The sequence below is a fragment of the Anoplopoma fimbria genome, chromosome 4, assembly GCF_027596085.1.
Source record: "Anoplopoma fimbria isolate UVic2021 breed Golden Eagle Sablefish chromosome 4, Afim_UVic_2022, whole genome shotgun sequence".
Lineage (NCBI taxonomy): Eukaryota > Metazoa > Chordata > Actinopteri > Perciformes > Anoplopomatidae > Anoplopoma > Anoplopoma fimbria.
In genome coordinates this window covers 18,127,665-18,150,131 of record NC_072452.1, presented here as the reverse complement: position 1 = coordinate 18,150,131, position 22,467 = coordinate 18,127,665, and the positions used below count along the sequence as shown (strand labels likewise).

Genomic DNA, 22,467 nt, shown 5'->3' with positions numbered 1-22,467 from the left:
AGTTTCTGGCAGTGGACTTTATGTTAACAGAAATTGGTTTAAGGGCACTTTCAATGGGACTGATAGGGTTTGGAGGACTACACAATATGATTTCTAATTTTGAGATATTGAGTTGAAAAAGAAGATTCTGTTCCATCCAACAATAATATCATTAAGTTGATATCATTAAGACTAAAATAGCAGCAATGTTTCTTGGGTCTTCGGGTCTCAAAGGAAGGTATATCTGTGTGTCATCTGCGTAGCAATGAAAAGAGACATTGTGACTTTGGATGATTTGTCTTAGTGGGAGCATGTATATGAATAAAATCAGACCTAAAATTAAACCACAGGTAATGTGAGATGTAGAGGATAAGTAATTACGTATTGTGACCATGGATACCTTGAGAAGAGCGGTTTCTGTGCTATGTAAAGCTGTAAAACCTGACTGAAACATCTCAAAAAAGTTATAAAGACACATAAAAGCTAAAGGTTGGGCTGAACCCACTTTCTCTAAAAAGTTTGATAAAAAACGGAAGTTTATAAATTGGCTTAAATTTGCTAAGAACAGAGGGATCAGGATTACGTTTTTTTAAAAGAGGTTAGACCAGGTTTAACATTGCTAAATTAACTAGGAATATCCCGACTGACATGTAAAGAGAGTGAGGGGTTGTAGCAGAGTAGGCAAATCGGGTCAAATAAACTAGAGAGAGAAGACACATTCCAGAGATCATCTTACGCCATTGGACATGTATTTGCCCTCATGCTGTTTCTCTTCATCTAGCAGTACCTACTGAAACGCTTAGAGGCATTTGTACTTCCTTTTGATCATCCCATCACAGCAACCTCTGTAAAGTATATGTTTCACCACATGCCTTTACACAATTATTATGAAGCCCCAGAGGATGCTGTATTGGCTTTCTGATATGGACAACACTTGGCTCAAGCCTCGTCTTACATTTTGCTATTAATATGATTATAAAGTATATGTTTCACCACATGCCTTTACACAATTATTATGAAGCCCCAGAGGATGCTGTATTGGCTTTCTGATATGGACAACACTTGGCTCAAGCCTCGTCTTATATTTTGCTATTAATATGATTATCATTTTTGACATCTTGCTAATATGAAGTGAACAGTGGTGTATAAAGTACCCAAAAGCCATACTTGAGTAAAAGTAAAGATACCTTACTGGGAAATGACTCCAGTAAAAGTGAAAGTCACCTATTAGAATACTACTTGAGTAAAAGTCTTAAAGTATCTGATATTTACTGTACTTAAGTATCAAAAGTAATTTTCTGATATTAAATGTACTTAAGTATTGAAAGTAAAAGTACAAGTAAATACTGTTAATAAAAAAGCAAAGGGTCAGAATTTTGAGAATTATGAAGTTTATTCTTTTAAGTGCTGTGGCCACCATGACCAAGGACAAGGAGGTACAAACAGAGACAGCAGCCTAACATACACCATGTATAGTTAAATTAGAAGATCAGACACCTGTCCCCCCCTCCAAAGATATACTCCAATCCTGTGGGAAACACTGCTAGATATCTTAACAGGTTTATGCTAATTATGATAACTAAACATTAATGGATGGGGAGTGTTTGAATGCCAATATTTCAGTAGCTTTGGGTAAGCATAAGAGGCACTTCATCCGGTACGAAGAGTCTTTCACTCCAACATAAGAAAACATTTCTCGCAAATATGGCCACAGGTGTTGGTCTTCGTCACCACCGTGGTTTGTTGCGGGAGTAGCAGGTGCTTCCATTTCTGCTTCCATCATGAAATCAGTCATCGTAGAGTGGAATTCTACTCATGTAGTCGCTCGCTAGCTGGCATCCTGGGCATCACTGGGAATCAAAAAAACGGGGCTTTGAGAGCACTTGTTTGCAATTGCGCATTAACGTGATTAACCAGTGATTTAACTTGCAAGCTAGGACCACTGGTTCGCCGAACCTGCTTGATCAGTCTGTGTTCCACCACAGTCCCCGACGTTGGTCTCATGATTCATTTTTTTTCTAAAGATAGATTTGATTTTGTAGCGAGTAACGAAGGTTTCAGGGGAAATGTATCGGAGTCAAAGTATCAGTTTTCTTTGCAAAATGTAGTGAAGTAAAAGTGAAAGTCAACAGAAATATAAATAGTAAAGTAAAGTACAGATATCCCAAAAAAACGACTTAAGTACAGTAACGAAGTATTTCTACTTCGTTACTATACACCACTGGAAGTGAACTACTCATAAAGGAGAGTATTGCGGATACATTCACTGTCAAATCACACTTCCTTTGTGCTTTTGCCCCAAGTTGAGTACATTTATTCAACTTTGCTCATATTAAATTATAAGCCTGCAAATTTCCCCGCTGCGGGACTAATAAAGGATTATCTTATCTTATCTTATCTCTTATCTTAATATTCATATTGATCACATCCTTGCTGTAAAGAAAGTGGGTGATGTCTTGTTACATCCCCCTCTCTTTTTCCCATCACCCCAAAATGGTGGCTGTGTAACACAAGGACTAAAAAGCTTCTTTCAATAAAACTATTGCTTTCAATCTTAACCCTTACAGCTAACTAATAACCATTGCCTGCGGCCTTGTTGTTTGCAGTTGAAAAGAAAATGGGTAAGGATTCTAAGCAACTCCCAAACAAACAAACCTTTTTTTTTGTGTGTGTAATTGAGGTGGCCAGCTGTAATGCCATTATATTAGTCTATAGTGTATTGCACGGGAAAAGTAGTAACAACAAAAAGTCTAGGTCAGCATTATAGTCTTTTATTGAGCCCATCCACTTGCTCACAGGCTTCACTTTTACAAGAGAAACTCCACTAAGTGACTGACTCAGGGCAGCAGCGTTCCTTTTACAGGTTAATACAGAATCCCATCTGAGGCAGCCAGAGAGCAAAGTAGCAACAGGACTCATAAACACATCATAATCAGCCCACCAAGAGGTGGGTTGCACTTACATGTTTTTTGCCCCTAAACACCATGGATACTCCTAACTCCACAGTATCACAAGTAATTACAGTATTGCTGCCATAGGGTCATCAGGCATGCAGTGTCAGAGACAAAAGCCCGCTTTACATACAGGGCTGTGACTTTCTACGTTCTCGTGAAGCACAAAAGCAAGTCATCATTATAATTAATTTAGCCTTGAATAACCTTTTTTTTATTCTCGCTGACTAAATAAAGGATAATTGTAATCAAGATTTGGACTCTGTACTGTGCAGCATGTAGTGTCACCAGTTTCACTCCTGTAAGCCACATTTGAAATAATTACAGGTTAGCTACTTTTCATATCACAAAATCATAATGGTTACTTTAAGGGTTACTTTTTTCTCTTTTTGTTTAAAGTGTAAATAGCAGTCCATCTATTTATTTCCTTAACACTCCCTAGTAAAGCTCTCTTCCTGTTTCTTCAACCGGATGTTAAAGTTTTCATAGTATTTCTCCCCGCAATTATGTCTTTGACGTCTCTTTTCATGTCTCTGTTAGTGGTTGATGGAGTATAGTGATTTCACTAAAAGTCGTTATTATATAGCAAGTGGTAGGTACTGTATGTCCTACAAGGCTTTGTGAGTGAGTAGGGTCTGATTCAGACTGTCTTGGTAACAAGAGCAGAACTTTTTTTTAATGCAAATTCTCCTTTTCATAAAATTGGTCAAATATTATTGTTGTTTGGCTTTTGCTATTTTATATTTAGTTTGGACTTTTGCTGGGCTAAAAAAATGCTAGCATTCTAAAAGCTACTGGCTGTAGCTGGAGGGTAATCATACCAAGAAGGTCATAATGCAGCACTTGCTATGCAGAGGTCACCAGGTATCATCAGAATGGTTGGAAACAGCTTTTATGCATACATAGAAAAAAAGGCAACATAAACTGAGAGAGAGAGCGAGAGATGTTCCTTGTAAACATCGTGGCAGTTGAGAAGCTCAGCAATTGCTGTGGTTTTGGGATTTAAATGCAGTTCTTGACTGAGTGCCTCTCTTTATGCTCATGTTCTTCTTCCCTCGCTTTTAACTCCATCCCCAGGTGCCACACAGTGCTTCTTTAAGGAGGGGCATGTCTGCCTTGACACCTTCGTGTCACCAGATCATGCTTCTCTGCAGCTTTGTAAAGAATAGTCATTAGTAGGTGACATGATGGAAGCCGTTACAGCCTCAATCACATTGCTTGAGCAATTCCTGCTTTTTATATTATGCATGTGTTTTTGTGTATCTGCGTGTGTACAGGGGGCAATACATGCATTTTAGTGACAGACACAGCACCAGCTGTCTTTGATTTGATTGGGGACGTCCAACTTCACTGTATGTGTCTGTCCCAGCGTTGATTGCCAAGGATAAACCTATTGCTGCTAACAAGCGTGGAGTCAAGCTGCCAGAATGAGAAAAAGTCATTTCCCCTCCTCTTGTCCTCATCTCTCAGCAAACCTTGACATTTTCCAGCACAGAAATGTGAAGTATTTCTTAAGTCCTTTCACGCCTCAGTTGACAAATTGGATCAACCTATCGGTTAACCTTCACAAGAAGAAGAGATAATACTTGAGCACATTTCTTAAAAATAAAACATGTGCATGGTCGTCTTTTCCTTGTTTGACAACCTTTCATGCGTCACTCTTCTAAGCTTCTTGCTTAGACACACCTGCACATTAGATTTAAAAAAAACAAAACAATGATTTTACACTGAAAAATAGATACTTAAACAAATTAGCCTAGTATTATTAACCTTTTAACTTGCTATTTCCTCTCTACTATTGGGTGTGGTCTGTAACAGCTGAATGTTGCACAGGCCCATCAGTCATATTTTTTTTTGTCATACAGTCAGAATTTACAAGAATAATGTTTGGATCAAAGAATTAGAAAGCATAAATTCATACAGCAAAGGCCTGAGCAAACCCAGTGGTGGATACAATAAACAGAAGTGCAATGTTGATACTAAATGCCCTGCGACAGTACACATATTGAATCAAATCTATTTGACCTTGTATAGCATGCAATTTTCATCTTGAAAAATTAAAATAAAAACTCAAAAGAAGAGAAGAATTGGGCTGCTCTTGAAACAGTAATGGAATAATTGTTATTTAGAAAAGATGGGGTCAGCTTATGTTCTATCAGCTGACAAATGTATAAAATGCAACCCTGTTGTACACACTCCAAGGTGTCCCACTTTGGAGTGTGTACAACAGGGTTGCATTTTGGGACACTTTGGAGTGTCCCAGCAGACAGTATAAATGACATTGAGGGCATGTTTTGTCCTATTCTACCATGAAAAACACTTGAAAAAAAATTTAAATAGCAATTGGTCATTGTAATTATGCTATTTTTTTTGCTTTCCTACCAAAGGTTGGATCACTGTATCAATTAGATTTTTTTTTTCATGACCTATTTAACTTATCTCAGCACAAACTGGGAACACGTAGTGAAGGACATAAAAGAGACAAAAAAAGACTTAATTGTGGTTTAATATATCATTTTGCATGTCTTCACATATAAAATACAGCAAGTGCCTTTTTGACAGAACCTGGCTACTGTCTCCTGTTGCTTCCAGTATTACATTGCTAAACCTGCCATGGAATAATCTCTTATCTTAAAGAACAGCAATGGGACTGATGTAGATATTGTCATGTAACTCCAATAAATACTATTCACAAACACTTTTCAAACTATATCCTTTAAAAGATAACCAGGAGTACAGGTGCACACCTTATAATCTCCATGTTTCGGCCTCTTTGAGTATATTCTGGATTCCCTTTTCTGCGCTAGGTCCCATGCAGCTTGGTGCTGGGAGAGGAACAGTAATAGAGACCGTGGGGGCAACAGTAATCCTGCCAGCAGTCCAAGGAACATCCTTGAATCTCTATTCTTCATCCCCTCATAGTGACACGAGCCCGGCTTCAGCATTGTCTACTCCATGCTTTAGGTTGGACGGCATGGCGGGGTGTTATCGGACGCCAGGGGCAGCCGTTTGGACCATGAGCTAGTGCCTTCCCACCAGCGCTCAAGCGCATTGGGTCACAACGAGCTGCCTTGGCACCACCAGAGAATGGTTTCCTAGAACTGATTGGCTGTCAGGCTCAATCCATTCGCTGCCCCCAGGAGCATGTCTCCATGACCAATTTAAGAGGCAGAGTCAGAGCCTTCCCACACTCTCTGCCTCAGAGAGAAAACAACAGTCATGTGTAGATGTGGGCAGATTAAATATATACTTGTTAAAAGGCCGTATCAAGCCCCAGGTCATTGACAATGCTCAGAGTTATTGATTTGAGGGATTTTATTATTTGCTCAGCATTGTTGTGTTTTCTCTTTTAAATTCATTTTCACAGTCCGTTTTGAACAAATTTGCCCTGTGTTGGTGTAAAAGTAAATTTGTAACCTTAGAGATACTGCAGCATTATAGCGCCTCCCCCCATGTATACAAATCCTCACTGTATTAGATAATCTATGGGCTTTGCTAAAGTCTGTGGATACTTCCAGTTTGAATTCGACATGAAGTTAATCTCACCACTACATTTCTCAGGATTTATATTCATTTATAATCTGACCCAAGAAGAGATTCCTATCACAGGCATAAACTAAAAGTTAAGCAAGTCATGTTTAATCAAGATATTCCAAGCATTACTTCATTTCAATAGGAAACATTAATAGTTTGAAGGAGGCTTTTTCCACTCCTCTTGGAATAGAAACAGGGAACTGGGGTCACTAAGGGAGATCTGTGTTGTCTCAATTAGAGGAGGAGGCGTTTTTCTCACTGGGCCTTGCTCCAAGCCCAGCTGTGTACCTTCCATCGTGGGCTGAGCCTCTCCCTGCATACTGAAAACATTACTGGCCACAGGTCAGAGTGTCACTCTGTGGGACTTCTGCTCCCTATACACACACCTTTGTTATTGAGATCTCTGATAACCAGAACCAGATGGCTTTAGATGGGAGGAGAGATAAAATAAGAAAAGTGGTTAGCTTAAAAAAAATCACAAAGTCATGCACGGTTGTTAGGGTGCATATGTATTTTCGGGAAGTGTCTTTTGTCTCACATGAGTGTTCATGCACTTACACTTAACAGACTATCATGATTTTCCATCGTCATCATCATCATCAGTATCAGCCTCTTCCCCCACTCCCTGTTATCATAAGGCATGATGATGAATGCGTGGTTGGGAGCTCAACACCCCCAAACTGCAGCTATTGTAATAGTCTCTTTGAGCTGAGGAGTATTTCTAAGAAAACAAACCAAAAAAAAACTCCCTCAACATTCTTGCTATGGCAAGGTGAAAAACCTGACAAAGAAAATGAAAACTAAAAAAGCTTACACAAATAACTTGTAGTTGTACTTTTGATGCTGAGTGTGATACTTATTCCTTTTTATTCCAGTAATTTATTCATTTTAACATAAACATAGAATATGTATAATATCAAGTCTTCTTTATCAGGCACTAATCTTGTTATATGTTATGTCTCAGTAATATTCTGTTTTGGTATACACAATCGGTGCAGGTCTGCCAAGCTGAGAGTAAAATTAATGATTTTGAGTTTCTGGGAGAGGAATTGCCTTTTTGCAAGTGGGAGCATGCTTTTGAGATCCAAGAAAGCGGGAGGAGTGTATAGAGAGGTGTATATCCACACAGCAAATTGGCTTTGGGGTTGAGAAAGAGACCTCTGTTTAGCCTTAGTCAGTGGGAGAAATTGGTCACAGCTGGATTTCACTGGTCAATTGGTACGTTCAGATCTTGTGCGTGCTCTCTATTTTTGAAGGTCTCGCTCATTATTCCAGCTTTAACTGGGCAAGGCCCTTTATCTTGCCAGTAGACATTCAGGAACGCCTTTGTGCACTATGCTTTACCCCCCTAATACCTTAATACTTTTCATTTATTCACTCATGGTTCCCCCATCACATCTGTTTTGTTTTTGTTTTGTTAGGGGTCCATGATTTAATATGGCACAGATATGGAACTTCAAAGGATTCAGATTATATTCGCAGGTCAATTGGTGTGTGTGTGTATATAAATTTGTGTGGAATTGGTATTTCTGTGGATCAGACATGACTGAGGCCAATGACTCTTCCTCAGAATCCATCTTCTTTAGACGGTCTGGCGGCTCTCCAGTTGCTCAATCCTCAGTGTGAGTCCCTGAGATGGAGGACAGGGCACATGTTTGCAGGCAGATTGCACATTTGAGGGAATAAATTGCCTTGTAGAGGACCAGACTCCACATTGTCTATTCCACTCTGTGTTCCTTTGCCTTTAAATATGTTTGTTGAAGACCTGTCATCTGCAGTTTCTTTTATTTCTCTTCAAGGCCTGCTCATTTTATGTTGTCAGGTGGCGAGGCTCAGCCGGATGGTCTGTGTCCGGAAGTGAACATGTGGTAGTGTTTAGCTTGGTAATGCCGTGGGTTTTATGGACGTCTTGAGGGAGATATCTCATGGAAGGCAACCAGAATAGTGATTCAGGGCCAGCAAACAGACTGGTTGTCCAAGTGTTGGAGAACTCTTGTTATCACAGAGCTTCCCAAGGGTATACCTCAGTCCAAGGCCCACAGAGAAGGCTTAAAATCGATGCCAAGTCATCTTTAATAAGCCAAAATCTGTTTTTGCTCAAACATTCATGTGTTGTTTCAATGGAACCTATATCAATTTGGTGACTCCTTTTGGCATGGGGCGAGCTTTAACTCCCCCTCAGTTAATGGGATGTGTAACAGTTTTGCTCATCAGGGACTTCTCTTCATTTTGTTATGTTGGCTCAAATGAATCTTTCATGTGCTTTGTTAAAATGTGATTTTGAAAAAAAGTCCTCCTTGACATTCTTCTCAAAGCTCTTTACCCGTGTGAGTTAATATATTACAACAAATCAATGGGAAATACTAGCTATTTATAATTCATTGTTACATTTCTTTTCTCAAACTTGCATGGGTGGTATCAGATCAAAAACATTTGTCCCTACTATTTCCCTTAGAGGACCATCTGGCCCAAGAATCAGCTATGCTGAAGTTGAGCTCTGAATAATACAGTCAGTTCAAATCATATTATTTCTTCAGATGTTCTCCACTCTTTCATAGACTGTGTTTGTTTACATTTCCATCCTGACCCTTCACCCTCTTTAACTCATCATGTATTTTTTGATTAACTTCAATTAATAAATTGTTCTGTTGGTATTAGCTTGAAAGTAAGATTTTATTATTTATATATGATCTGACAGTCTAATTCAGAAATAATATCTCTCTATGTGATGTTACTTTATATCAATTGTACATATTAGCTTCAGCAAAACCAGTGAGCTGCTAAAAGACCCTCCCACACTATGTTTATCACAAATGGCTCTTTACTGAGTGATTGTTTGGGAGATTTCACTAAGAAATATACATCTGTGAACAAAGGATGGTTTTGTTGTCAGAGTATTACATTTTAGCCACTGGGCAATTCCTAAAGCACGTTTAAATGTTGGCAAGGACTCTGATCAGCTGTTATGGCCCTACACTGTTGGACAGGTTAAGCCATCTTGGCAGGAAAGAAAAAAGACTACTATTAGATTGACGTACATAGCAAAGTTGCATTTTAACTAGAGACGCGCCAATTCGAATTCTCTTGGCCAATTCCAATTATTATGCCTCCGCGCCAGCGACAGCTGTGGCGAGAAGTCTATGTTTTCAGGTTGTCAAAGGTCAACGTCACTGCAACGTCAAGTGAGTCCCATTCTCTTGAAGGCAATTTCTCAGGAAGGCCATGAGCGAATTCCTTCAAATTTGGCACAGGACACAAGGATGAGCTGATAAACTCATTTATCCAATTTTTGCTCTCTTCAATTTTCTCTCTTAGAACTAGAATTTACAGTAAGTCTGCACACTAACTTTTTCACCACTTGCCCCGAACAATCTTTGAACCGTCACAAAGTCACTGTCACAAATATTCTAAATGTTATCCTTTTACTTTGTTATGGTTATCTGTAGTATAATTCATATGATTAGGAATTACATGCTTTCATCATCATTTAAATACCTTATTTGATTTAATAACAAAGTCTTGGCATAACTAGTTTTAATTATATATTAAAAGCTTTGTGTTTCAATGCGACTGACAAATAAATCTGTCACCAGTCATACCCGATCAGCTGAAAACTGTCTGGTTTCGAACGGCTGCACGGAACACACAGACTTTGTCAAAATGAAACTCGACCTAATTATGATGCCAAGTGGAGCTTGTGAGTTTTAGTAACTTTTATGTTTTGGAGACATTTTTAAAACTTGCTTTATTGTTGTGGCCAACCATCTGGTTGAAATATGCCACCTATAGTCATCCTCTCCACACACCTGGGACTCAGACTAGTGTTGCAACACGAATATGTGCAAGCCCCTCCAGGGCCCATCAGTCCACATGCAGTGCTCAGAGGAAACATGTGGCATAATTGAGTCAGCCAGCAAATACTGGAGCAGACATCAGCCAACTGATGCCACTACTCATTGCCCAGCGGGAGAGCTCTGAGCTGTATAGGATGGTATCAGAAAGGAATGTGCCTGTTTCAGATTATTAAAGCCTCTGTTTTTCTGTTTAATTTGAGATAGCATGGGGCCCTGGGGGTAAGGGCAAAGACAGCTGAGGCACTGACGAATGGGCTGAGAGCACCCTGCTGAGAGTGTAAGGTACCTAGGTGAGAGATTCAAGTGGCAGCAGAGAAAAGAGAATGGTTTAAGAGAACAATTTAGTACCGCAAGCAGCAAAATCCCCCTTCTAAGTTTAATTTGCCCTCTGTCTGTGGGCCATTCTCTGAGGGAGATCATTGTTTCCTCTTGGTTTATTTTTGCTGGCTCGCCAGTTTCTTTGTCCCAGGCACTTGCCATATAAGAACTCCAGCATGATTCCCAGGGCCTCAGTGGTTACTGACTCAGTTTATGTGAGTCAGGATATTGTGGCTGTAACGTTGTTGTCATTGGATTTATTTATGAAGTTATTAATATTTATTTTGTGTCTGTCTCTTTTGGTGGGATTTAGATGAATTCTGATAGAAAATTGCTGACACTGAAACGTGAAAATTCATATATGCCCGTCTTAAATTAAAGGTGTAAACAAAGCCTAACCCTGGACATTGGGTTTATCATATATTATTTTTTGAAAGCAGGTGAACACATTGGCGTTATGACAGTCAGCAATTGAGGACCTTTGATAAAAGCATTTTAAAAAAACTATACTTTCACTCATATTCAACTCCACTGAGTAACCAAATAAAGAGGGCATTTGTGGCTCAGACGTAGAACAGGTCCTCCTCAAATCTCAAGATAACCAGTTCAAACTATAACAATGTAAATCCATTTACCATCCAAATTTAAAGCTCTTCAATTATCTAGGAAAAGTAAGGATTAAATTGAAACTTGACTTGATCTTTGTCAGGTCAAAATGGCATTTCTCAACCTGTATTAAATCAGTAGTCACAATTCTACGCCCTTTGAAGTATTGATCCAATGATTTATTTATTTGAGGAGTAAGATATGCTTGTTGATGGTAATAGAGTCCTAATCCTGACAAATATTGAAGCAAAATACTGAAAATAAAAGTGTGTGAGATTTTCCACCAGTATTCAAAATTACAGGCACTAATCAAAGGGTGGTGTCCTGTTTTTGGCGAGCAAAGCCCTCGCCATATTGTTCCTGCTAACAAATAGAAAAGTTCAAGCCACTGGCTGATGTGCATCCCTGAGCTTCACTGACTTTGAAGGTGATACAGCACTATGTGAATCAGACTAAAATTTAGAGTGCAGAGTCTTGTCAGCCTCTGAGGAACATCCTCAGATGTTGACAGAAAATCAAACCATAGCATTGGTACATACTTGAACCATCCTTACCCCTATTTAATACAGTAAACAACTGCATCCCTGAAGTCATGTGTTGACAGAAAGCACTGGAGATAGGCAGGTGCCTTCAGCATTGCTTCTTCTGGCTGCCCAGGAGATGTTGCCTCTTTGATTGTTTCTTTAAATATGCAAGCCACTGCTTGGGGAGCAGATTGTTTGCTCTAGATTTCCTGGGAGACTCTTACTTTGGGCTTGAACAGAGCGTTTGTGATGATTAGCAACAAAATGTGCTGCATCTCCCATAAGCCATCAGGATGAGAGCGACAGGTCAAAGGCTTCTTGTTTTTCAAATTGCTGCCTCCTCTATGTTATTGACTCATCTTCAGTACTGTGATTCCGGTGCGAAATGTTGACCTTTGCCCTGTAAGTGGGCATCAATGTTTTTTAGAGCTTGATGCTATTTAAGTTTAATTGAAGAGTAATACATGCTGACCTGTGGTGTTTCCGCAGAGTGTGGCCCCAATAATATCTTCGTTATGACAACAAAGGTCTCTTCATTCTTGGACCAATTTGTTTAGTCATGTAACAGAGACATAATGCCATTTTCTGGGATTGTGGGGGGTAACACAATTATCTCCTTGGCTAGAGCAAGTTCACAAACAGGGCTTAAGGGAAGGAGCTGTGCCTATCAAGCATCTACCCACTGTCACGATGACAGAAACGTTGGCACACGCAAACAAATGAAGAGGGGGAAGTCATCCACAAGACTGTGCTCTGATATTTCAGCTGATGATATCGCATATTATGTAGTTTCATTGTAATGTGGACGGGGGCTGTCATCAATCACATCTGGCTTCAAACAAATCAATATTATACCACATGTGCAGTTGCCTTAATAATTGTGGCTGGACACAAAGAATATAATATAGTTTAATGTTGCTATTTAGTTTATGTTAGCAATGAAGTATGTAAGGGCAATTGTGGTTTGTATATTTGATATAACATTATTTTTAAGACATGGGATGGCTGTAATTTTTACACTGTGATACATCATATTCAGTGTATCATCTGAATGTAAGATGCATCATCAGGGTCGACTGTGGCTCAGTGGTAGAGCAGTGTAGTCCTTCAATCAGAGGATCGGTGGCTCGATCCCCGGCTCCACTAGTCCATATCGATGTGGCAAGACACTGAACCCCTAATTGCTGAATAGGTATGAATGATTAACTAGGCCTGATGGGCAGGTGGCACCTTGCATGGTACCCCCTGCCATCAGTGTATGCATGGGTGTGAATGGGTGAATGATGACCTGTAGTGTTAAAGCTCTTTGAGTGGTCACGCTATACAAGTGCAGTTCATTTACCATTTACCATCATACAGTTGCTCAGTTAAATAGCATATACAATATTTCAGCAGTTGTAGCTCAAAGATGTAAGGGTTAGGATACACTTTTTGATGTTTTTGTACCTTGCTGATGATTGCTTGCTGATGTCTGGAAACTATGGTTTTTAATTGGTTCAGGCCATCTGTTGCAATCAAACATTACGTTACATTACATTACAGTCATTTAGCAGACGCTTTTATCCAAAGCGACTTACAATAAGTGTATTCAACATAGGTATTCAAGAGAACTACTAGTCACCAGAAGTCATAAGTGCATCTCCTTTCTTAAACAAGCATCTAAAAGCATAAACCAGAGCAAAAGTATAGTGCAGAAGCAAATTACTACGAAAACAAACAATCTCTGTCCGTCAGCTTAGGCTGTAATATGCATTCATGTATTGAGATTTTCATCAGCATTTTTTTATTTCACTTTGTTTAAGGAAATGTCATGTTGAAATGTTGGGAATTTTTTTTTCAACATAAGTTTATAATTGCTTTTCTACAGTGCTGCAATCTGTCAGTGTAACATGTTGAATAAAGTGTCATGTGCAGTCTTGTTACATTGCAGATTATTTTATAAATGTTGCTGTAGTATTAAAGTTCTTTCTTTTTCTTCCTACAGTGAAAAAAGATGTTAAAGATGAGACTGATGACCGAATGCAACAATTCAAGAAAAAGGCAAAAGAGCTTCGTATCCTGGATTCCAAAACCGCACAGAATCTTTGTAAGTATACACAGTTATGTATTTTTAAAGAACATTTACAGACAGCTACCACATGTTTAACACCATTTGTTCATGAAGTACTATATTATTTTAACCATGACCTTATATGTCAGAAATGTGTTATTTTCCATGACAGCCCTGGCCTTTTCATACCCCCATGAACAGCTCAACAAAGCTGTTTGTGGATAACAAACAGTAAAAAGCCCTCAATAGTGATAGTGTTTTACTAAACCCATAGGGGAAATGTTTTCTTGGCAGTTGTTTAGCGATCACCACAAGTACATATAGATTCTGTTCTGAAGTTCCCAGTCTGTGATCATGTGTAAAGCAAATTCCTACTAGGACTGAGCACTAATGCTACATGTAGGTGTTTTGATCCCCAGAAGCTGAAGTGGACTAAATGTGTAGTTGATACTGGTGCACAGTTTTTACCTCACCTTCCCAGTGTTTCTTTATTTGTTGTGGTAGATGGAATGTTTTTTCTGTTAGGGATGATTTCAGGTTCGATGCAAATGATCTGCAAAAACATTCTGCCTTAGACTTTCACTACCAGCTCAACCCATGCACCTTCTCTCTTCCATGAGAACCTCCTTGATCCTAAATCCATGAAATGTGTGTGTATACATTCATTACACAAAAAAAATTGACTGGATGCTAGCAGCCTTGTTTTGATTGGTAGGTAGAGCATTTCTCATTGTTCCCCAAACACTTTGGGATTTCATCTGAAGCCTTGGTATCCTTTACCTCGGAGATTCAATGTTGAATACTAACACCTTATGAAATATGCATGTTATATGCTACGATTACAGGTCACCCTCCTTGCAACCCCTTATCCAACCCTCTTTGCTTATCCATGTTTGTCTTACCTTTCTTCTTTAAAGGACGAGTAGAGGGGAATGCAATTCATAGTTTTCGAGTGACGTCACGATGTTATGAGAACTGATTTCCACTGCCCGCCAACTACAGCTCATCTTTTACCATGCTGTTAGCCAAAATGACGGATAGTTGTTGTTCAATTTGATGCACAAACTAAAAGAGGAGACAAGCCTGGACTGTGTTTCTACAGAATCCCAGCTCAGAGCGAAAAACCCAGAGAGGAGGAGATTTTGGATTTGTGCAATTAGACATGCCACTGTCCTTAGCAAGCACAATCCTAAACCTGCCATACAAATCAGATCGCACCAATTCCTCCTTCTCAAGCAACCCAGGCTGTTGATGGTGCTTTATTTAATCTGTAGGAGTATAGTTAACCTGACAATTGGAAAACGTTTAAGGGCAAAAAATTAACACTTGAAAATGTAAGCCAATAAAGAATAAATTATTTGGATAGAAACTATAATTTATGAATGTGGAAAACATAGAAGTAATATGCTCTCCTCATAGCTACCAGTCTCCATTGACAGAAACAGTATTTCTACCCCGCTGATCATTGTAATTAGTTGTAAAACATTACATTCACTCGACACAAACAAAATAAAACACATCAATATTGTCTTGGTTAGTATTTCAACTGTTACAACAATCACATACTCTGGTTTGGTTGAAATGAATATTTGATTCACTGTGTAAATGTGAAAATATGCAGGCTCTGTACGCTGTTTACCCATTCACAAGATGTTTGCAACCAACAGTGGGTAGCTAATTAGCACACCTCTTTGCTTTGACGATGAAGATTCTCTTGTCCTTTACCTCCTGAATTATTATCTGCTGATCCAGATAGAAAGTACTGATAACTCTCTGTACTTTCGTACGCTTTCATCTTGGCAGCATAAGGGATGGATTCTCCAAATGATATACGTAATTGTCGCCAAAGTACAGCTCTGGCAGGTACCTAGCTGTTTATAATGATTTAAATACAGCAGTGAATGCTGTATATGGGTCACTCGTGCTAAAGGCTTGCAGTTTGTTTATATATTTGAATTTTTACTCTTTTGAGAAATGATCTAAACATTTGCGGGTTGCAAATGATAAAAAATTGACAAGTTTGAACGGTAGCTCCATTGAGTTTCCAGAGTTTGTGGCCAGGTTGGACCATTGTTTTGCCCTTTAGTTCTCTGCACCAGTCACGTGACCAATAACTATGAATTGCATACTGTGGACTGAAATGAATATTTTTTTTTTGTTAAATAAATTCCTGTACACTGTTGATGGAGACTGGAAGCAAATTAGAATATCAAAATATGCTGAGGGATGAACATACATCATCAAAAAATGCACGATTATATGTGCCTCCCAACCCATTCCCTTCCTGTGTGCTAGTAATATTATTCAGTGGCTTCATATTCTTGCGTTTTCCATGAAGAGAGGCCAGATGAATGAGTTCATCATGCAAAGTATTGGGGTCTGATGTCAGGAAGGGGCATGTGGCATGAACATAAGGATGACACATAGTAGCGTCTGCATGTGTTTGTGTGCGTGTGTGTGTTTGTGTGTGTGTGTGTGTGTGTGTGTGTGTGTGTGTGTGTGTGTGTGTGTGTGTGTGTGTGTGTGATTGTGTGTGAGAGAGTGTGCGCATGCCATTGCACTTGTGTAGGGCGGTGACAATGTTGATAGGTGTCACTGCCATCTTTGATTACAGCCCCAGCAGATGGGCTTCAAATTTGACAGGAAGCAAAGATAAGTGTAGAAAATCTCACCTCCAGAATGGCAATGGGTGGAAGGCATGTAGTCCAACACAGTTCCCCCGGTCGCAAACACATACTGAAGCATCGTAGATCATATTCACTGCCCGCAGAACCCTCTAAGCTCCCTTTTACAATTTTGAGGCGTGTTGCTATTGTAGGTTCAGTGACTGGGTTGGGTAGCGGGACAAAATTAATGATTGTGATGCCAGTGCCACTCTATTTATTCTGGTATAATAATTACCACTTGCAGCTTTCACAATGAGCTTCACTTGAGCTGACTTGTGGCTAAGCCATGTAGATAGATAATTGTAGCTGTCGAAATGAGATGAGACAGCTGCGTAGAATACTTATTGCAGTGAACAAAAGAAATTCATTTTGACTAATATCCTACTTCAGGGATGGTTTCGTTACACTTTGCAAAGGTTGAAGATAAACATTAGACCACAAATGTAGACAGTTTTCATTATATAAGTGGATCAATCCATCCAGTTGTGATTCAACGGTACTATAACACCAAGAAGACTGAGTCAAATAAAAGTATTCTTACTCTTTAATCAGGTGTAAATTCTAACATCCAGTTCTTAGACTATGAAAAAAACAATAGGATCCAGGTTAAATGATTTGATCCACACTTAAAGGAGCTTAGAGCTGGGCACAGCAACAAAAGCCCAGTTCTTAATGACAAACAACGTTTCAACTGTACAGTTAAATCAAAATGGCCTGCTGTATTGAATGCAGACCTTAAATCAAGAAAAATCCCAATCAGGTAATACCAATGTCCTTTGAAGAGTTAAAGAAAACCTAAAAACATTTCAATGAGCACTTTTTTGATATAGACTCACTACTTTAGCTGTAATCGTATATCCTGTGGGTACTCCCTTATGTAATGACCCTTATGTTATGGTTGTCAGCAACTATAATGCACCTCAGCAACATCTAACAATGCAACCTTGACGGTCGGTTGTACAGGTGCAGTTTGTTGCCAAAATGTGCACCAAAACTGCTTTAACACACCTCCACCTGCACCCCTTTGCTCATCATTGCGGGCAACATGCAAGCATGTGGTGACCACACCTATCACTGCCAGAACTTCTAGCAAGTTAAAATGCAACTGCTACTGTATAATAGTAGCAGCAAAAGTAGAATTTAACTCTCTACCTGCCTCTTCTACCCCATCTGTATCTACAACAGTTTCTAATTTACAATGTATCCCAGGATTACTTTTGACAACCCTCCCCAAAGGGAGCATTGTTTCCAGCTGTTAGTTTCATATGGGGAGGATATAGAACATATCAGGGTGACACTAATAAATGTACAGCATTTAGACAGCAAACAAGGAAGACACGATCCATTTGATGAAAAATAGATCCCAATCAGCAATCTGTAGCGCTAATGAGGGGAGAAATACATAAATATACATTACAAACAGAACAATAAAAATCTGTTTCTAAAGAGAGCAACAACCTCTTCAATTCTACAGTTTTGAAGTAACCAGAAACCTGACACAGTGAAGCCAGAGAGGTTAATGTTAAGTAAATAAACCTGTGTATTTTCCTCACATCAAAAGCAATAGTCGTGGTATGCCATGACTATGTGTTAAGTAAATGCAGTCAATAGCCTGTGTAATACATAGCCATACTGTGACAAAAACAAAAGATGCTCCACGTCTCCGTTTGCTGCGCATAAAATACAGACATCATGTCCCACTGCAGCAGCAGTATAGCAGCTGTTGAGTGAGTTTCCTCCAACTCATTACCAAACCTCCACCTGTGACTTCCACCTGGATACACCATCAGCTCCAATTTCCACTGTAGACACCCCACCTGGAGAGTGAAACACCCACTAGGCTGTCCCCTGAGGCAAATTCAGTTCTTTGTATTCAACAAAACCATGTAGGTTTCCCAAATGACACCATTACTGCTACCACAAGTACAACTTACTTACAATTATAAACTATTAATAATTGTACCATTATTGCTCAATTTTTATGACTTTGTATGTTGTATGACTTTGGCATCGTTCTCTGTTTCTGGTAAATGGTGATGTTTTCCTTCCCAATTTTGTCAGGGTGACACAAACTATCCTGATGAGGGCCAGAAAGTGTATTTGTTTTTCCAAGTGACAAGTTAGGTCTGTGGTCATTTTGTCTGAGGAGCAATGAGTGCTGAAATGTCTCTTTGAACCCTGAGGTCTAATAAAAAAAAGGTGGAGGAAATGACTCTCTTCTCTCTCCATCACAACAGCAATTTTCTTGGGCTCGTTCCGCCTGCCTTATGAAGAGATCCGGGACATTGTGCTGCAGGTGGACGAGGAAAGACTGAGCGAATCACTCATCCAGGTAAGACTGATGTTCAGTGTGGTGTGTTGGTTTTTCGCACACAAACACACACACACTCACACTTATTTTTACCCCCTTAAAGACGTGTGCGCTTGTGTGGCAGCGTGTGAGAGAGACTTTCTATTCACATTCGCGTGAAAAGATATTTTTTTTTAATTTCAGTGTCTGGCGGGTAGCTTGGCGACCCCATTTTAAACCAGCTATGGTCCGTTTTTGGCACAAGTCCTGTACTCTATTCTCATGCAGACCATAGAGACCCCCATTCAACCTCTTATAATGGATGATGAAGGACAAGGCTTGGCAAAGTCCCCCCAACTCCACCCTCCTTTCCTTTTGCCTTTGTCTTAGACCATAATTGATGAGCTTCCTAAAGGCTACTTGTTTTTGCTCCCATTTTATTTCTGTTTTTCTTGTCTCAGAAAGCATTAATTGAAAGCAGGAAGGGTGCATCTGAGGTAGATATGCATCACTTGAGAGCATGAGCCTCAACTGCAATATAATGACTTGCATTGTCCTTGTGCTAAGCACTTATCAGTGATGTTGCCTATTGTTTGTTTTATTTCAGAAGTAGGAGGTGTACTTTTCAAGAGTGAGCTGCAAGTGGAATATTTAATTTCAAAACAATAATGGCAGTAATACACTCTTTGTGTGCAACAATGTTGTTTTTTTCCAAGCAGCAGTGGGCATCATTAAAGTGCAGCTTTCAAGTTTAATTTCAGTGGTATTTTATTTCTTAAAAAAAAACAGTAGATACATACATTACCTTTGTATTGATATACATTATATGTCCTATCCCGTATGGCTTATCAACCAACAGTTGCACAGGAGCTAGTCTGCTCTCTCCGTGATTGGATCCCAGACACTTTTAAAAGGTGGTGAGGCAATATATATTTAGATTTGGCCTATCTAGAGAGCTACCCTGCAGGACTATTATTTTGAGCTCTGATAACCTTTAATTGGTTAGAAATCTGGCAGAGGGTACAGAGTGTATGCTATGAGATGACAGACCCCCCTCTGCTTTGTGATGGAGAAAGGAAGTTAAGGCGTTGACCTTTTCCCACCTTCTGCCTTTCCGTAGCAAAGTAGTAGTCTGCCAGCAAGACAGCTGTTTACCCAAACACATCCCCACCAGGGCCTCATTGCACATATGTAGTCTTGCAGGTGCAGGTTTGCTTAAATGGAAAAAAAGCAAATCAATCCACCATCAGACAGATACCATTAAACTGACTCTGACAAGCTACCGACACTAAGCTGGTTTCAATACGACCACAATTCAGCTAGCACTTAAAAAGCACAAATAAGACTCAAGACAAATAGAAACAACAAAACAGGCTTCTCCATCCATTCTCTGATCATTTCAGTGATAGAGTTACTTTGATACAGGCATCCGCTGTAACCTTCAATTTCCTTTTGCTCAATGTTTAACAAAAAAAACCATTTGAATCAATAATGTTGGGGATGTGACAGGTGGTCAGGGATAAGTGACAAAAAATGGTTGTTTATTTATTTTTTACAAATGCAACCACCTTTTTGTAAGGGTTGCCATTGTCCCGGTTACTTCTTCAATATCCCTGTTTAATAAATGTGAAGCAGGAAAATGAGGCTGGTAAAAAAAAAAAGTAGAGGGCTTAACAAAGCTGATGAGAACAAGTGTGAGTCAGCATAAGCATCTGGGAACCAAGCGAATGTCACAGAGTCCAGTGGGAGGCGGGAAGACCAACTGAGTTAACTTATTGGTGCAGAAGGAGCACACATCTGGCAAGTGTGTCGCTGCTGGCTAGATAATGATGCTGAAGACGGATTAAAGATGGGACGGGACAAAAATGACAACACTATATAAGTGTTTTGTAACAATTATTATCGTTTTTATTGTTATTAGTATTATTATTATTATTATTATTTGTAGTAGGAGTAGTTATAGTAGTAGTGGTAGTAGTAGAATTGAGCTCTAATCCCAATATTTTTTAATTCACCTATGGTTATTATTGTAACCCCTTCAGTTTTGTTCTTACCAATTTCTTTTAAATGTTAGAGTATTTAATATGATTTGATAACTTCAGATGAAAATATAAAGAGATACTGTACTCATATGAAGGTAAGCATCTTTCACCTTTAAGTTTTGCTCATAACTTAGTAATAACAAATTGATTTAATGATTATTATGTTTTCATGTTAGAACTCATATTATGCGTGAAAGTATTTAGGATATGAATTGGAGTCATGCAAGCAAAGCATATATAATTGATATGTACTACGTTTTGTTTTATTTTGATTAAAACAAACAATTGGTAATTGTTTATTACAAGGGGTTAAACACTTAACTTGAATTATATTTGATAAGTGTCTTAATAGTGTTGAACTCATTTCAATACTTTAGATACTATTCTTCCATTATAGCATATGCCGTGTAGTGTTTTTCAATATATTCATGTGATGCTGGGAGTAGTAGGCCTTGGCAAATTGTCAATATGTCAACTTGTCCATGTTACTGAAAGTGGCTGCCACACAGTCGCCAGGGTGGCTTTTGCTTCAAATGAAGAAAAGCTGAAAACACCTGTCTTGTATTTGTTTTTGCCTTATATGTTGTTTTTACAACAGCATAAACATTTCTATTCTCAATGTACACAATATTGTGAGGTATCATTTGGCAATAAAAAGTTTAGATTTTTTATTTATATGAAAAGGTCACATATTTTATACTTGGACAACCCCCTGGTGAAATACGAGTTAAATTATTATAGGCTAAAATCATGCAAAAATTAAAAAAATTAAACAAGGAAGTCAGAGACACAGGCCTAAGAAATACAGTTAGAGCTATACGGAGGCACCGAAGGGGAGCAAAGAGACTTCCTGCTGGGTGACACAGTCCTGAGTGTGGGCTCCATCTGCACTGTGCTCATCTACACTCATTATGCTGATTAATTGCTCTACACCACCCACTCTCAGCCACACGCCAATCACCATTTATCCACATGGACAACTGCACACACACACACTGAGTAGGAAGATGCATCTGAATGGCTTGGGCAATACTAAAAGGAAATACATTTACCATCTTGCTAATGTTAGAAGGAGTGGGCCCGAAATAAAAGTAAATAAATAATGGAGTTGAAATGCTGAAGGAAAGAAGGAACTAAACTTGTTGGAATTAATGGTATATGCAAGATCAAACCAATATTCCCTTTGATCAGCCATCGCTTAACTACTTAATTAGTGTGCTCTTGTACTTGTTAGCTACTTTTCACAGTTTTGACAGCCCGGTGCCACCTGTTGCTTTTGTGTTGAACAATTCAAACATATGAAATAGACTTTGCCAAACAAAAGTGGTCTATTACTGGGACACGGCCAATTTGATGGCAAATGTCACAATGCTGAGTAGTTTCTGATTCACCTACTGCTGCAACCTTTATTGACACATGCACTGCTATCAGTCGTTAAATATAATGACTCATATTTTAAAACACACTGTTGGTTTTATATCTTTTTTTCTTTGCTGTTACATTTGTTTCTGTATGTGTACTTTATACACAGAGTTAGGCATTAAACACTCCAACCTTAAAAAAGTGTTAATGTGCTGTACCTGGAGCTCCACAAAGCTGTCCTGCATTCATGTAATCTAATGAAGAAGTCTGATAAAATATCTGTTTTAACTG

General features: G+C 39.0%; 1 protein-coding gene across 2 annotated transcripts in view; it reads left to right on the top strand.

The window, feature by feature from the left end:
* Positions 1–22,467, top strand: part of diaph2 (diaphanous-related formin 2) — a 354,189-nt gene that overhangs the window by 186,612 nt on the left and 145,110 nt on the right. For both annotated transcript variants that reach the window (XM_054597377.1, XM_054597376.1), the window contains 2 exons: positions 13,751–13,852; positions 18,720–18,814. In XM_054597377.1, coding sequence (XP_054453352.1) covers positions 13,751–13,852; positions 18,720–18,814 — 197 coding nt within the window. The remainder of the gene's footprint in view (positions 1–13,750; positions 13,853–18,719; positions 18,815–22,467) is intronic.